General features: G+C 48.3%; 6 protein-coding genes across 6 annotated transcripts; 3 read left to right on the top strand and 3 right to left on the bottom strand.

Annotated features, from left to right (window-relative positions):
* Positions 1-1,434: 1,434 nt before the first annotated feature.
* Positions 1,435-2,221, top strand: N7495_005624 (uncharacterized protein; the record flags this gene model as incomplete). The annotated part of the gene is made up of 2 exons (XM_057208275.1): positions 1,435-1,978; positions 2,031-2,221. The coding sequence occupies 2 exons, from the start codon at positions 1,435-1,437 to the stop codon at positions 2,219-2,221; spliced, it is 735 nt and encodes a 244-aa protein (XP_057062049.1).
* A 177-nt stretch (positions 2,222-2,398) lies between these two features.
* Positions 2,399-3,840, bottom strand: N7495_005623 (M20 family metallopeptidase; the record flags this gene model as incomplete). The annotated part of the gene is made up of 4 exons (XM_057208274.1): positions 2,399-2,625; positions 2,680-2,819; positions 2,879-3,687; positions 3,748-3,840. The coding sequence occupies 4 exons, from the start codon at positions 3,838-3,840 to the stop codon at positions 2,399-2,401; spliced, it is 1,269 nt and encodes a 422-aa protein (XP_057062048.1).
* Positions 3,841-5,758: 1,918 nt separating this feature from the next.
* Positions 5,759-6,682, top strand: N7495_005622 (casein kinase II subunit beta family protein; the record flags this gene model as incomplete). The annotated part of the gene is made up of 3 exons (XM_057208273.1): positions 5,759-5,818; positions 5,906-6,151; positions 6,206-6,682. 3 exons carry the CDS (start codon positions 5,759-5,761, stop codon positions 6,680-6,682), a joined length of 783 nt encoding a protein of 260 aa, XP_057062047.1.
* A 289-nt stretch (positions 6,683-6,971) lies between these two features.
* On the bottom strand, positions 6,972-8,073 carry N7495_005621 (arylformamidase; the record flags this gene model as incomplete). Its single annotated transcript, XM_057208272.1, has 2 exons — positions 6,972-7,923; positions 7,967-8,073. 2 exons carry the CDS (start codon positions 8,071-8,073, stop codon positions 6,972-6,974), a joined length of 1,059 nt encoding a protein of 352 aa, XP_057062046.1.
* A 437-nt stretch (positions 8,074-8,510) lies between these two features.
* N7495_005620 (putative eukaryotic translation initiation factor 3 subunit EifCh) lies at positions 8,511-9,799 on the top strand (the record flags this gene model as incomplete). The annotated part of the gene is made up of 4 exons (XM_057208271.1): positions 8,511-8,518; positions 8,570-8,609; positions 8,684-9,153; positions 9,220-9,799. The coding sequence occupies 4 exons, from the start codon at positions 8,511-8,513 to the stop codon at positions 9,797-9,799; spliced, it is 1,098 nt and encodes a 365-aa protein (XP_057062045.1).
* A 752-nt stretch (positions 9,800-10,551) lies between these two features.
* N7495_005619 (uncharacterized protein) lies at positions 10,552-15,949 on the bottom strand (the record flags this gene model as incomplete). Its single annotated transcript, XM_057208270.1, has 3 exons — positions 10,552-11,939; positions 12,090-15,024; positions 15,104-15,949. The coding sequence occupies 3 exons, from the start codon at positions 15,947-15,949 to the stop codon at positions 10,552-10,554; spliced, it is 5,169 nt and encodes a 1,722-aa protein (XP_057062044.1).
* Positions 15,950-16,512: the final 563 nt, after the last annotated feature.

The raw sequence follows: 16,512 nt of genomic DNA, 5'->3' as shown, positions 1-16,512 counted from the left end.
ACATGTTGATGAATAAACAATGTAGATAGAATCTGGTACCTATGTATGTATAACAATTGCTTTTTCCTATTTCTGGACTAATACATGGATTATAGCCAACCTTGGAATGCGGACAAGGATCCCTAGGTAGAATTATAACTTCCAGGGTTTGTATTAGATTTCAGCAAACCACCTAATAAGATGATTCTGATAGCATTGGAGAGATCAATCTCTATCTCCAGGCTATATTAGGGTTCCAAATATCAAGATAATACTTTCAAGGTTAAGTAGACATAGGTAGATATCCAGATATCACATCATTAACTGCCTATTATCCAATTTCAGATCAGACGGTAAGCTTATCGGGAGCCCTGTAGTACTTGGTACCGAAATATTTCAACTTTAGAAGGCATTTAGTTCGTTCAAAAGTCGAAGTTGAACTCATCAGTTCCGTTCAAGGTAAGGTTCTATATGACCACTTGTATATCACCTAGGCATGCACGAGTCTGAATCTATGATCATACCCTTCCAAGGTTGTAACCCACCGGGCCATTTGATATCCCATCTACTGGATTCACCTTTTAATTACCTACCTACCCGACTATAGACACCTTCAGGGTTGTCTAGGTAGATATGGATTATATAAGGAGGATTCCCCTAGTATCTAGTCCTACTCTTCTACTCCTCCAGGGCATTGTCGAAGGATCAGTTCTAATTACCTGCGTCTTTGCTCCATCCCATCTCTTTCCTCCTCGCCTATCTATTCTATTCGCCTAACCCTAAGAATCAATGTTCCCATTATGCAGCAAACTCATTACCATTATCATGTCACCTTTCAAAAATCACCAGTCACCAACTCGCTTTACCCGGATATTAAAAAGAAGAAACCCGAAAGTTGGAACCTCCAGCAAACAGCCATAAAGAAGAACTGAGGGAAACTAGGGTGATCACTATATAAGCGCCGAAAATTGAAAACAAAAAGAAGAAGAAAATAATCCATGGATTTTATTGTTAAATTAAAATACCAACTATGCTCACAAGGTTCGTAAAGAAAAATGAGTAAAGATCGTCTTCGGGTTGGGTAGATGCGGTACTCGGTACATATATAGCAATTGCGTGCTAGAGCCATACTAATTACTCACCCGGGGCCCGGGGAGGCCGCTCTTTCGCAATTCCAGAGAATGTGATACAAGCTTGGAACCTTCAGAGAGAAAAAACAAATTTATTTGTCTATAAGAAAGGGGTTGTGCTGGAATTGATGTTCAAGGTTGCTTACATTTTTCTTTCACGTTAAACTGTATCTGTTTCCCACGCTTCTATCCAGCTCTATTGCTACACCTGTCAATCTGTGATTTGGATACGTGGGACTTTGGATTATTTCCTCCTATTCCATACCAGGAATCTGACTAGGTGGTCATCTAATCGACGTTCTGATCAGGGGTATCAATCTTCATCATGGCTTTGGACCCAATTACTCCGAGACAATATAGCATAATAGTCTCCGCCAAAACGCCGGGTTTCAATGAAGAAGGCAATCAGAAATTTCCCGCGGTGGAAAAAGACTTTGCAGCGTCGAAATCGCAAAAACTGCAAGACTCAATCAATCCAAATACCGACTCCCTTCTCATTGCCTCACCATATGAAGAGCTGCCGCATCTATTGGATCTAAAATCTTTAGATACTCAAAGCCGGCTACTGGCACTAGCACTGTCATATTTAAAGCCTATTCGAAACGACTATGCCACAGCAGAATACCTAGATTCCTTCAATTGGAACGAAGTCTTCGATCTCGTCCGGACTTTCTCGGAAACTGAGGGACACCAATGGAAGTCACAGTCATTTTATGTTGTTTCTTTCCGATCAAGGCTACAGCCAAATGTGGATCAGGATTATCTCACAGACCTAGATGCTTATTCGCATCAGGAGGCTGTTGCTAGTGGTGGATTGTTGAAGTATTGGTTCGGTACTAAGAATGAACAGCGGCAGAATCTCGCAACCTGTGAGTCAATATTTAACCATGGTGAATATTCTGGCGCTAATAATGGATATAGGTATTTGGCGCAATCGAAATGATGCCCGTCTGGGAGGTCGCGGGCCATGGCACGCAAAAGCGAGACTGGCAGCCCGAGAGCTGTATGAGGAGATTGTCTTCTCGACCCTGAAGCTAGATATTGAAGATGAAGCAAAGTCCTGGAAGCTGAGTGAGTGGAAAGATAAGGATGATGAAAGCATTCCCGCTTGAGTTCGGCTATTCAAGGCACTTTAGGTAGTTATGTCGATGATTTATGAAATAGAGTAAACATGTGCATTTTTTTTTTTGGTTATTCTGAATTCCGTGTAATATTTCTCACTCGAGCACTTGGATAAGTGTTTGAGTGGCATAAATTTAAACCAATTGAGTCTGCTCAAGTGAGCTGAATCATGTTTTCTTATCACTTTCGTCGAAGTTCTTCTTCACTGCCTCAGCAAACTTATCGTCCACTATGATCTGACACGCGACAACCGCCATTCCAGCTGCACATGCGATGGCTCTTTCATGTGCTTTCCGCGATGCAGCCCCGTTAGTAAATAGTGGCGTGTGATTGACGCCCTCACTTGGGATGCAGAAGAGGCCATGGAATCCGGGCACAGCGTACGAGACATTCCCTTAAACAAGATTAGCTGACCCCGATATGGAAGTTCAGGATGAATAAAACCCACCCATGTCAGTAGAAGCCCCAGAGAGTACGCCCTTCACAGTCGAGTTATCGATGAGTGTATGATGTCCCATCGCCCGCATTGCGGACAAATAGCTCTCACAAATAGGCCTGTTGCTCTTAACGTCATAATACGAAACGCCCCTATGAGCAGTGATTAGCAGATATTCTCTGCGAGAGCCAAGTGGAATGCAAATACGTACCATTCAAATTCGACCTTACAGCCCGTAGCTGTAGCCGCTGCCTCAAAGCATTTTACAACCTTTTCTGTCAAAGGCTTAAGCGTCTCCACTGTTGTTGACCGAGTTACATAGTTCACCGTGGCGGACATGGGAATGATATTGGCCCTATCGCCTCCATTGGCAATAACACCATGAATCCTCTGAGTAGGGAGGATCTGCTGTCGAAGCATGGAGATATTGACGTATGCTGAAACCACTGCATCCAGAGCATTGATACCTTCCCAAGGAGCTGCTGCCGCGTGGGCAGGCTTGCCAATGAAGGTGACGCGTACCTGATCAGTAGCAAGGAAGCCCCCATCTGTAACAGACGACATGCTTACTAGCTCAGGCATATCCGGAGCAATCGGAACAGGATGAACCATCAGACAGGTGTCCACATCTTTATAGGCACCTGCATCAAGGAGCTTCACTTTTCCACCGCCCCCCTCTTCCGCGGGGGTACCTAGTAGACGGACGGTGAATCCAGGAATATATGAGGACTGAGCGGAGGCCTTTAGAGTTTCACAGGTGGCGATGAATGCTGCAATAGAGCTCGTGGCGATCAGATTATGTCCACAGGCATGGCCGATACCGGGAAGCGCATCATATTCGGCGTTGAAAGCCACCACACGCCCTCCGCTTCCAAAAGTGAAATCTACTTCAAGGGCAGTCTCAAGACCGTAGGCTTTCCGATGGACTTTATAACCATTGGATCTCAGGCTCTCGAATAATTTGCAGATGTGATCGTGGGCTTTGTATTCCTGGAATCCAATCTCTGGGTTGGACCAGATCTAGCTCCAATTAGCAATTACGAGATTGGTAAATGATGAATCAGCTGATCAATTGCTTACTTTGTGATTGATATCTTTCAGCTGTGAGTCGTATTGGCGAAGTACTACCTGCACTTTTTGCAGAAATTCTCTCTGTGAGCTGGGAATATGCATAGTTAGAGAAAAGTTGGGAGATCGCCAGAGTAGAGATGGCGGGGAAGACGGGCCTTTTTATACCTAGATAATAAACTCACGATCGGAATCAACGATCTTCCGATGCAAATCGCGGCTGTTAATCAATACCTATCTTGAAATAGTTATTGCCAATCGGCGGCTCAAATTCAATAAAATGGATCATTTATTGCCTACTTCGCTCTGTACTTATGTGCGGAGCTAACTTTCCCCTCCTGACATTCCCCTCCTGAAATTCCCGGCATTCCCGTCTCAATTGTTGGCGGGGTCTAGAGACAACCTTGGCAATTGATTGTTGTGCGTTACTATACTCTAGTTATATACTTGATAAGCTCCGGGGTATGCAATCTTGAAGCTCCCAAGCGTTATATAAATGTTCCGACACTCCCGAGACTTCTTTCGCCCTCCTGTCCATATGCTCAAAAATCTCATTGATAGCATAACCTGGCCGCAGCTGAGCACCTGGGCAATAACGGGCTCATCTTGAGATGAATCTAGTCGTTAAGTCACTGGTCACTCGTTTACTCGGCGGCAAGGGATCAACACCATTATCCTGCAAGACCCTACTCGGAGGAACAACCTAGCCGATCTCCAGTTGTCCTGGGCATTTGGTGGTAAATCTTCTAGAGATCTTTCAGCGAGGTTTTTATTTCCTAGTTGATATGTGTTTACACTGAATTTTGATTCTTGATCAGTTCAATCGATGATTATCAATGAACAAGGTGTGCTATCTTTTTGGCCAGCATTGTCACCTTTGATTCTTGAAGCTTCAAGTCAACAGAGAGTGAATAATAAGCCTTCCTTGACTTTCCGATAGGCATTTAAAGCCATACGTCAAATCTTTAGTACACAGAGCCTTTACACTTTCTCTCGTGCGCTTGTGTTAGCTGCTGTCCATCATGCTGCCTTTCGTACGACCGCAGGTTGCCTAGGATATACCTTCAGGCTATAATTGCCGAGGAATCTTGCATACTCTCCATTTGCTTTGCACTTGTGCTACTGTTGCAGTACATTGACCTCGATTCCCGTCTCTGAGAAAAGATATGGGTAAAAGCAAGCGGGCACACCTAACGTCTCCTAGTTTCGTATTTAGACTATTTGAAACCTGCTTGATTCATTCCCCCATTTACCGAAATGGCTCGGGTCCTCCTTTATGGAAAGAGTGCAATTATCAACGAACAGGCATGCATGTAATCCGGGTATTAGGATTGCTGCTAGCATCTATCACTCTTAGATCAGCCGAAGCAAGTCTTCTGCCAGGAGATTTAGAGATAAAGGTCCCTTCTCCAACAAGGCAGCGTAGATCAACAATTGCGGAGTTACTTGTAGAAGGCAAAATACTTCTAGGCTTCACTGAATGTAGGAGTGTATTGAATGGCTTGACTCAGTTTTTGTGGCTCATTAAGCATCATCTGATAAAGTGTACTGTCTAGATAGGATTGGTGTTGATCGTCGATTACCCATTTTTTTTGGATCATCAAGTGCTAGCTAGCTAACGTTAGCTTTCCAAGATCATTAATAGAATATACAGACTCGCACCACTCAACTATATATGTTTATAATGTATAAATGTATATATTTGAACAGATAAGTTACGTGCAAAATAGAGTGATTGGCAAATGAAAGTATGTAGTTGATTAGTCAGAAGGCGGCGATGTCTGGCAAAACTGATCACCGCCCCTCGATAAACTTCCCCTCGTTGCTTCTGCACAACGCATGCCTTTACCTGCGCGCACTTTGAGACCCTGGTATTCAAATTTTATGCATAGATTCCCTTTACTGTGAAATTTGAAAAGAGGGTCGCTTTCAGTTCGAGGTTGATCTGCCCAATCTCAGTGGCTGCCAATCGCCATATTTCCAGCCGGACTGGCCCCATTATCAGCACAGCTCGACCTTCATCATGATGGAAGATTTCAACAGTGAGACTGACAGTGACTACACTAGTTACTGGAGAGACTGGGTTCGTCTATTCTCGACTGAGGCAATCGAGACAGTAGTTATATCTTGTTATTATGGAAATGCTAATTTATTTTTTTGTAACACTTAGTTTGTGTCTTCTCGAGGGAACGAATACTTCTGTGAAATTGACGAGGACTACCTGACGGACCGTTTTAACCTCACTGGTCTCAACACCGAAGTTCCATACTATCAATATGCTCTCGATCTTGTAACGGACGTTTTTGATCTCGATGCTGATGATGAGCTACGAGAGCAAATCGAGAAGTCTGCCCGTCATCTTTATGGGCTGGTTCATGCGCGTTACATTGTAACTACCCGTGGCCTCGCAAAAATGGTACGTTGGGTCGATATACACCACATGGGCCGAACAGAAGCTAATTAATACCAGCTTGACAAGTACAAGAAGTGTGATTTTGGAAAATGCCCACGCGTTCTGTGCGATGGACACCCACTGCTCCCTATGGGTCAGTCCGACCTTCCCAGCGTCAGCACCGTCAAGCTTTACTGTCCTAAGTGCGAGGATATATACAACCCCAAATCTTCACGGCATGCATCTATCGATGGTGCTTATTTTGCAACCTCGTTCCACTCCATTTTGTTCCAAGTTTACCCGGCGTTGAGCCCTGAGAAGAGTCTGCGCCGCTATGAGCCCCGAATTTATGGCTTCAAGGTCCACGCCTCTGCTGCTCTGGCACGCTGGCAAGACGGTCACCGTGAGGATATGAATTATCGTCTTGCGGATCACAATGTACCCCATAGGTTCGCTGAGGAAAGCGAAAGTGAAGAAGATTATGAAGATGTCCCACCCACCAGGGCCATCGTGGCCGGGGACGCTGCATCCGTTCGCATGGACATCGGTAATTAATTATAACCGACGGACAAGCAGTCGGCGTAACAAGGGACTTTTCTTCCAACCTTGGATGGTTTCCGTGCTACGGAGTATGTTTTTATGAATAATGGCGTTTTTAGGCCTGTACCATTTCCCCCTTTCGTTACTAGCACCTGAAAGCTCTAAATGAGAGAAATGAAAGTATAATTCTATGGAAAAGATCTTATGTATATAAATATATGGTTTGCTGTATATATGGCAATGTGTAAACATTATGTTCAATGATTAGGGGCAGCCTTGAGATACCATCATCAAGCCGCTTGAATTAAATGAGCGTGGTCGTGGAGCCACTCAGTTCCTCAGGTTCTGGAGCCAAACCCATATTCTGCAACTCCAAGAAAGCATACTTGATTGCACGAGCCAGTCCTTCGCCGATAACCCAGTGATTATCATGTTTGTCACTGATCTCCAGCTCACGGACACGTCGATCCCGACCTGGCAAGTCTTGGGAAACGAAGTCAGCTTTAGTCGACTCCCAGCCCTTTAAGGCTGTGCGCATGGCATCCATTTGTCCTTCATCCACCAACCCATCCTCCTTCGAATGCGCCAGGATGACCAATCTACCAGACTTCCATCCACCCTCCACACCACGCGACCCCATCATTTGTGCAGGTGATACAGTATCCCACAGCATTTGATCAACTCCAAATGCCCCCTCGACAAATTCACGATACGCCGAAATGTCGCGGTGCGTATCCACCAATCGACGCAGGTCATATATGCCTGCCACGCCTACAATGGCTGTAGGATGAGCAGACAATCGCGGAGGAAGGGGTCCAGAAGACGTGGAGACCATCTTGGCGCCAGCGCCAGTGTCCATTGCACCTCCGATGAATGACTGCTCGCGATGTCCTGCGACAGCGCCCATGACGGCCTGGAACGCTAGGGTTGCGCCGCAGCTGTGCCCGACAAGGATGTATCGTGCACCGAACCCATAGGTATTTTGGAGAAAGGCGAGCGCAGCCTCCACATCACGGATGTGATCGGGGTGTTTGGCTGACCGGAAATCCTCTGGCGGTGTGCTTGTTTCGTCTTGGGGGTGGTTTGGATGCGCGCTCAACCGGTATGAGATTGAAGCGTAGCCTGAAATTGGAAGGCTCGGAGAATTCGACGTAAGAATTGACTCGGCTGCATCAAAAGCCGCCGATGTCACAGTCGGGTCACGCCAGGCACCGCCGTGGATGTAGCTGGTAAATTGGCCATTTTTAGTCATGTATCTTTCGTCGATCCGTGAGTGGGGTTAATAGCGGAGAGCAATACATTAGCCAGTAACCACCTGGTCGCGGTTCCAACGTAGTCACACATATTTTCTGTAGAGAATGATACAATCCATAAGATACAGTCCTCTTGCCGAGTAGAGTAGCCATCGCGAAAGACTTGTACCTGCCGAGTACAGGCCAGCGCAACAGATTAATGCCATGGAAAAGCGGGTCAAACACCTTCGAAGTGCATGACTAAGGGTAATTTAGTCAAGTATAATCTGAACGGCATGGTACTACTAACCAATAAGCTGATGGAAAATAGTGATTTATAGATAGAAATGGTCTATATTCTATCAAGTACCTTATTTTCAACAAAACTAGCTAAGTATTTCAGTAGCGGGAAACAAAGATCAGGTTATTAGTTAATACACTGTATTCACCCTCCCTAAACCCTTTAAGATACTGTATGGTAATACATGGCGCCGGTCATTATCTTGACCACGCTAAACCCGATTTGAAATTGTTCGTCTTTCACACAAACCCGCTCGACCCCATCACCGAAGAGATCCCCATTCATCTTCACAGTGCATTCACCTTTCATAATGGCCGAGTATGTGACTCTTGTGATTTAAGTATTGAAAGTATACTAATGTTCTCCTAGAGCACACGCCCCCCTCGCGGCCGTCAAGGTCGAGGCTTTGGTATCGTCCCCTCCGAATCTGCAAATTCTAGCCCTGCACTCGTCAGCGATAAATACTCATGTTTGACGCTCTAGGTGGTGATGAAAATCATCAAGCACTGCTCCCAGACCTTCCCGACCACCGCGACCGGATCTATCGTCGGTATGGACGTTGACGGTACCCTGGAAATCACCAACTCTTTCCCCTTCCCTGTTGTCGAGCAGCCCACCGAGTCGCACTTTGATAACGCCTCCCCCAACCCAGCTGCCGCTGCTCCCCGCGCCAAGGGTAACGCCGCTTACCAGGCTGAGATGATTCGCATGATTCGCGAGGTCAACATTGACGCCAACAACGTCGGCTGGTACACCAGCGCGAACATGGGCAACTTCGTCAACATGAATGTGATCGAGAACCAATTTTTCTACCAAAAGGAGATGAACGAGCGGACAGTTGCTCTTGTTCACGATGTTAGCCGCAGTGCTCAAGGAAGCCTTTCCCTGCGCGCGTTCCGTCTCTCGGAAAAGTTTATGGAGGCGTTCAAGGAGAACAAATTCCAGTCAGAGGAGTATGTAGTTCCCACCTGTCACACTATAGGAGGGATGATTGGAATTCATCAACTAACTCAAAATAGGTTGCTAAAGTCCAACATCCGCTACCAAGATATCTTCGATGAGCTCCCCGTCGAGATTCACAACTCGCACTTAATCACCACCTTCATCCACCAGTTGCAAGGCCCCAACATCTCCGGACCTACTGAACTTCCCGCCTCCCTCAGCGCCCTTGAGGCTAGCCCCTTCGCCAAATCCTCCATTCTCACCCCCAACCTCGATAACCTTGCGCTTAGCATCGATCCTTTCCTAGAGAAGAACTGCGACCTCCTGTTGGACAGCATTGAGACCCACAATACCGAGGTCAACAACTACCAGTACTACCAGCGTGTCCTTGGCCGTGAGCAGCAGAAAATCAACAACTGGAAGCAGAAGCGCACCCAGGAGAACACCACCCGTGCTGCTCTCAAGCAGCCTCTGCTCCCCGAGGACGAGTGGCAGCGTCTCTTCAAGCTCCCCGCCGAGCCCAGCCGGCTGGAAAGCATGCTCAACACCCGCCAGGTGGAGCAGTTCTCGCGCCAGATCGACAGCTTCGTCTCGTCAACAACTGGAAAGATGTTTGGTGTCAAGGGTAATCTGTTGCCTGGTGAGACTGCCAATTAGATGATGACCCAGAGTGGGATATGAGCCCCGAGGCTTTTGGAATTGCATGACCTTTTTACGGCGTAAGGAGGGAAAATGTTCTCTGGGATGTTTATACGACTTCCTCTTTTTCTTTGTATCCGTGACGAAACTGAGTCTGATTTTTCGACATGTTTAGACTCGTATACGTTCATAGAAGCCACAACTTTGTGAATTTACAGCTTTTATTTTGTTCTAGCAGTACTTTGTTGTTGCTTTATAGTATCTTTATATCTTGATGTTAGCCCTAATCGAATATAGGGCAGTTTCGGTCACGTGATGTATATAGATGATCTCCTGGCATCTAGAGGTGATTGTGGCTTGCTATATACTACATTATGTAGTTATTACATGTATGGTGCCATTTTCTAGCCCTTCCCTGGGCTTGCCTAGAGCTTCCAAGGCTGCCTAGGGCTGTCCCACTCCCGAGGTACCCTCTACCTAGCTATTAGCCCCGGCCGTGGAGTCTGGAACATTTTATAATGAAGTTTATTCTTAAAGAATAGCTAGGTAGAACGAAACAACATACCAAGTCATAAATTCATAGTAAACATAGTGCCTGGGCATCATAGAATCATATCAGTCGTAATCAGGCCGGTATGCATACCGACCCAAACGTGAGATCGTAAACAATAGAGAGAACAGAGAAAAACAAACGCACCATCCTTCATAAACAAACAAAATGAAAAAATAAATTTACCACCCAAGATTTTTCAGATCAATCATAGGAACTGTTAGTTACCAGTTAGTTTCCGGAACCAGCTTGAAGATTTCTTAGCTCCAGAGCTCGGAGGAGCCCCACGACTTCCATGAGATCTCATGCCGCGATCACGCTCATAGTCACCGCTTCCAGAGCTACTCTTGACACGTCCTTCACGGCGGCGAGCACGGAGGTCCTCGATCTCATCTTCCGTCATATCGCCGTATTTCGCCCGATGGCGCGCTTTGCGACGGAGAGCGCGGCGAGTCTCCTCGTCCGAGGACAGAGAGTGATCGTTCGCTTCGGCATGATCTAGCGGGACATCGATAACGGTTGGCATGATCGGCGGAGGCTCTGGAGGCTCATCAGCCTGTGAGTAAACCCAGGAGGAGATCTTCTCCTTCTTACTTCCACCATGGTCACCGTGATTAAGGCCTCCGGTCGGCCGTGAGGCCCGCCTACTTTCCTGGGGAGCTTGGGATTTACGACGGGATTTGATGTCGTCTACTCCACGAGTTCCGCGTCGGCGATCTTCTGCTACTTCGGCCGAGACTGTTTCCGTATACGGTTCTTCGATTCGTGAACGGCGGCGTTTGGCCTTTGCTGCCATCTCTTCGTCTCGTAGGCGTCGGCGCTCGCGGCGTTCGACGGCTTTGGCTTCGGCGGCGGCTTGGGTTTCACGTTCAGCTTGCTCTTCTCGTGCTCGTCGTTCTTCGCGGGCGGCGCGGCGGGCTAGCTTTTCGTCGTAAAGACGCTGCTGTTCTTGCTCGCGAGCTTGCTGCTCACGGGCCTCACGCAGACGCTCTTTCTCTTTGCGTCTGGCACGGCGCTCTTCAGCTTCCCGTTCCATATCGCGAGTCTCGGAGGGAGCCTGGCGAGATGAGCGTTTTGCTCGACGAGCTCTTCTAGCTTCGGGGTCTTCGACTTCTGTCTCAGCTGCATCCGCCATAACTCCTTCACCGTCCGTATCCGGTCTGACGGTTTTGCGACGGCGATCGTCACGTCGTACCCGGCGAGGGTCTTCGCGTTCAGGCTCAGTAAAGCCTCTTGCTTCGTCATCGCGGTACGATCGGGATTTCCGTCGCTCTGGCATTTCAGGGCGCGAGTTCTTCTTTAGAGAGCCGAAAAGGCCCATGAAGCCGCCAGACTCTTGTTTTTTCGGGGGAGCTGTATTGGAACGCTTGAGGCGACGCTCTCTGAGGTCTTTAGGAGGTGCGTCGACGAAGGCGAGGTCATCGGGACCCGATAACACATCTGGGCCACCACGGGCTTGGTCTGCCTCGACCATAACCGCATCATCGTCATACCTGGAGCGCGTCTGTATCGGGAGAAATAAATCAGTAATCGGCGAAATGAAAGTTTCAAAATATCTCTCACCTCGCGCTTTGACTTGCGCCTGGAAGGCGCAGACCCTCTCGAGCCCTCTTTTGGTGGACCATCGGCATCTTCCATATTGACCATAACTATGTCATCATCAATGGCTTGTGAATCACGATGACCTAAATCAATTAGAATGTTGACAAATATCAGGGGGAATCGTAGAGAGCTTACGTGATTTCTTCCTCTCAGTACGCGGTCGCTCACGCTCACGCTTGGACTTGGATGCGCCCATCAGGCGTACCTTATCGGGCATATCGTGCTTATCGTCGGGAGATGGCATGGCATTGTCCATTTCAAATGACGCCCGCCTTGATACTGGTCTTGATGTCGATTTTCCCGACGGTCTGTGCGTTGATTTACTTCGTGAAGTTGGAGGTGCAGCAGCTCCGAGAATGAAATTGGAAAAAGTGGTGGCACGTTGCGGCTTTGGTCTTTGGCGTCGCTTTTCTCGGTCAGATGTTGATCTATCTTCATGATCGGACTCCTTCTCCTTGGGACGAGATTTGGTTGATTTCGAGCGTTTAATTGCTGGAGGTGATCGTTCCCGAGTAACTTCTTTTTTCTTGAGTCGGTTCGGCTCCTCAGGGGGATTCTCTTTACTTGAATCCTTCTTACTGGACCTCTTTGGGGGCGGCGCTGCTCCCCAGAATCCCCAGCCTCCGCTGGTAGCAGTACGTTCCACACGTGGACGGTCTTTTTTCGCAGATTTTGGGGGCTCTTCTTCGACTTTCTCTAATGAGGCGGTGGGAGGAGTACCGTCGTCAGCGTTGTCAGCTGCGTCAGCTGAGTCGCCTGCCTCGGCTGGATCAGCCTCTTGAGGCTCTGCGACTGGCGGCTCCTCCGCAGGTGGGGGTGGAGGCGGAGTTGGTTCCTTGGAGATTGCAGCTGCAGCTGCGGCCGCGGCCGCGGCCTTCTTAGCTGCCTTTTTAAGCTCCTTTTTGGTCATTATTTTTACCGGCTCAGGCGCAGGCTCGGGTTCAGGTTCAGGTACAGGCTCAGGCTCAGGTTCAGGTTCAGGTTCAGGTTCAGGTTCATGCTCAGGCTCAGGTCCAGGTTCAGGTTCAGGTTCAGGTTCAGGTTCCGGCTCCGGATCAGCTGGCGGCTCTTCATCAGGGAAACTGCCTGGAACAGAGGACCTGGAGCTCCTTTTGGGTTCCTCTAATATGGGCTCAGGCTCGGGCTCAGGGATGACTTCCGGTTCCGGGTCAGGCTGGACCTTCTTCGACTTCGACTTCGACTTCGACTTCTCTTCTTTGAGCTTCTTCTTGCTCTGTTCAAGTTCTTTGATACGCTCGGCAACAGACAGCTTCTTGGCCTTGGATTTCTCAACGGGCTTTGGTTCTGGCTCCTGTTCGGGTTCGGGTTCGGGTTCAGGTTCGGGCTCGGGCTCAGGTTCAGGCTCAGGCTGCGGTTCTGGTTCTTTAGTGTCATCGCCAATATCAAGTAAAAGATCCTCCTCTGGAGGCTCTTCCTTCTTCTCTTCTATCTTCTTGGTTGATTTGGGTTTAGGAGTTGATGCACCAGTGAGAGAAGCCCAGAAGCCTTTAGCTGCCGGCTTTTCTTCCTTTGGGGACTCGATGGCCTTGGTCTTCTTCGTGCTTTTGGAAGTCTTCGGAGCAAAGTCAGCCCAGATGTCGTCCGGCTCCGGAGTCAGACCTTGAGCAGGGGGAGTAGGAGCAGGTGGTGGTGGTTCAATATCCATGCCCTTCTTTTTCTTCTTTTTGTCCTTGGTAGTGCCCCAAGCTCCCCATGTATCAACTTCGGTTGACTTCTCCAGTTCTGGTTCTGGTTCTGGTTCTGGTTCCGGTTCTGGTTCTGGTTCTGGTTCTGGCTCTGGCTCTGGCTCTGGCTCTGGCTCTGGCGGCTTATCAGGCGGAAATTCGAAATCTTTCCCAGGAATTGGAAGTCCCTTCCGTATCAAGGCTTTTTCTCGTTTCTTGCGTTCCTTGGAAGATACATTATTCCAATTATCGTATAGAGGATCATCTGGTATGGTGGGTGGTGTAGGTTCGGGCTCTGGATCGGGTTCAGGCTCGGGTTCAGGCTCAGGCTCAGGCTCAGGTTCTGGTTCTGGTTCTGGCTCTGGCTCTGGCTCTGGTTCTGGCTCTGGTTCTGGTTCTGGTTCTGGTTCTGGCTCGACTTTTCCCTTTTTCTTCTTCTTTGGTTTAGTGGCGATGCCCCAGCCAGCCCAGTCATCCTCATCTTTGGATTTGACGGGCTCTGGTGGGGGAACCTCGATGATGGGCTCTGGTTCCTTGGATTTCTTCTTCTTGCCTGCAGTACCCCAGCTGCCCCATGTATCCTCCTCCTGCTGTGGTGGTTCTGGAATGGGCTCTGGATCAGCCAAGAGATCAATATTCTTCTTGTCCTTGGATTTGTTTGGAACTTCCCAGCCCATGTCATCTTCAGGAACGACCTCACTGGCTTTCTGAGCCTCCTCCTCTTCCTTTGCGAGCCTTTTTTCCTCCGCTTTCTGGGCTTTTGCTTCTGCTCTTATCTTAGCTTCAGCTTCCGCGTCCTTTACCTTTTTTTCCCATTCTTTCTTGGCCTTACGTTGTTCCTTCTTAGAAAGGCCTAGGTACCAAGTCTCTTGGGTGATATCCGGGATTGGTTCGGGCTCAGGTTCAGATTCTGGTTCGGCTTCGGCTTCGGGTCCAGCCTCAGCCTCAGCCTCCGGCTCGGGTTCAGGTTCGGGTTCTAGTTCGGGTTCAGGTTCGGGGTCTTTCTTTTTCTTCTTCTTGGTTGCGGTTCCCCAAACGTTCCAGTCGTCATCCTTACTGTCCGCTGGTTCCGGCTCATCGAGATTCTTCTTACCCTTCTTTCCAATAGCACCAAAACTGCCCCAACCACTGTCAGGCTTGGTTTCAACAGGTTGAGCTCCTAAATCACCAAAGGTAAATTCATTAGTAGGTGGTTTCTTAATGTTAGAGGTCGTCCAAAGTCGAGTGTCTTTGGATGCCTTTATAGACTCGCCCATACCTCCGAGACCGCCTGTAGACCAGTCTTTACCCCATCCACCAAAGTTAAAGCCAGGACCGGTTTTAGGACCACTGTCGAAATTCAAATCCAGCTGCGGAGCGCTTTCTCCCAAGTTTATATCCTGAAATCCCCCGGGTGGTGCCTCGTCCTGTAACAGGTAAGGAACAGTTCAATATAAATCCTCAACTTTAATAGCACTATACCTTTCCTTTCTTCTTTTTCCCCACTGTCGCAAAGCCAGCCCACGAGTCACCTCCGCCTTCATCAACATCGTCAGCCCAGCTGAGATTTTTCGAAGCAGACGCTTCAGCAGCTGCGCGTTCTTCTTCCTCCTTGGCAAGACGCTCTTCCTCCTCCTCCTCTTTCTTCTTCTTGTTTTTTTTGCTTCCGCTAGTAGTCCAATCGTTCCAATCGTCTCCGTTTCCATCACCGCCACCATCACCGCCACCATCCCCACCTCCATCTCCAGCACCAGCGTCTCCACCATCCTCATCAGGCGGCGGTGGATCGTCACCTGCGTTATCTGATCCACCACCACTAGTATGCGCCGGAGCCGGAGTTGCTTTTTTATTATTACCACCCGCCTTTTTCTTCTTGTGCTCTCGAACTCCAACCGGGCTCTCAAAATCAATATAGATATCGAGCGAGCGGTCCTTGAATAAGGTAGGAGATCGGTCACAAGTCTTCGTCGCAGGTGGCACAGGCGCATCGCCAAAGACAACTATCTTCCGCTGCGCAAGTGCAGGAAGCGACTCATACTCTGGCGGTAGGTCACAAACAGCATCTTCGTAGGATGGCGGAGGGCAACTGTATGAGGGGATATCGAGAGAACTGGAAGTCAATTGATTTCTTGTCAAGTGCTTGTAGCCATGAGGGTGCAGTGTACTAGCACCTTTCCTCAGCACCAACGCAGCCCAGACCTCGTCAACGAGTGTATACACTGCGTCTTCGAAGTACTGTGGTGTTCCATTGGCGAGGTCTTGAACCCCACATTTGGCGACACACTCATTATGGACCATAGGAGCGGCCATTTCCATATCGAAATCGCGTATACCTGATTCAACACTGGCCATTCAGTGATCAGGCTTCTTTATCATAAGGATAGAACGCATGGGTTGGCTCGTTGGGGTATTCGGAGCCCCCCGCGGGAGAAGCTCAGCGGGGCACGGGTGAGTCAAAGATTTGATACTTTTACGGTGGAGGCAAGCTCGTTCGCAAATAGGCCGTGGGAATGAGGTTTATGCGCCTTTAGTGGATCAGGCGATACGAAAGAATTCAATCAGACTTGTACGACCACAGATTGTCTTATGAAGATTATCTGGGGTCGGTAGCGTGGCGATAGCGATAAGTTATATCCACTACATATAAGTTGAGACGAAATGTAATCTGTTGAGAGTGGTGGCAAAGGGAATCTAATGTAGGAAAAAAAAATCAAGGGATCAGCTGGGCGCAGGGAAAAAAAATAGAGGCGGTGGACGGAGTAGATCATCCGCATAGAGTGCGTACTTTGAACACCAATGATGGTCACTCAAGTTGAATACCAAAGTCACCGAGGTATCCTCAATATATTGATCACTTCACAGGATCAGATCAGATTCCTCAATCCTACTAGGAAGATAAGCTTGATGGGGAAAGA

The sequence above is a fragment of the Penicillium taxi genome, assembly GCF_028828555.1.
Source record: "Penicillium taxi strain IBT 34144 chromosome Unknown utg000004l_segment0_segment0, whole genome shotgun sequence".
Classification (NCBI taxonomy): Eukaryota; Fungi; Ascomycota; class Eurotiomycetes; order Eurotiales; family Aspergillaceae; genus Penicillium; species Penicillium taxi.
The sequence above is the reverse complement of the archived record's forward strand: the minus strand, read 5'-3'. Positions and strand labels throughout refer to the sequence as shown.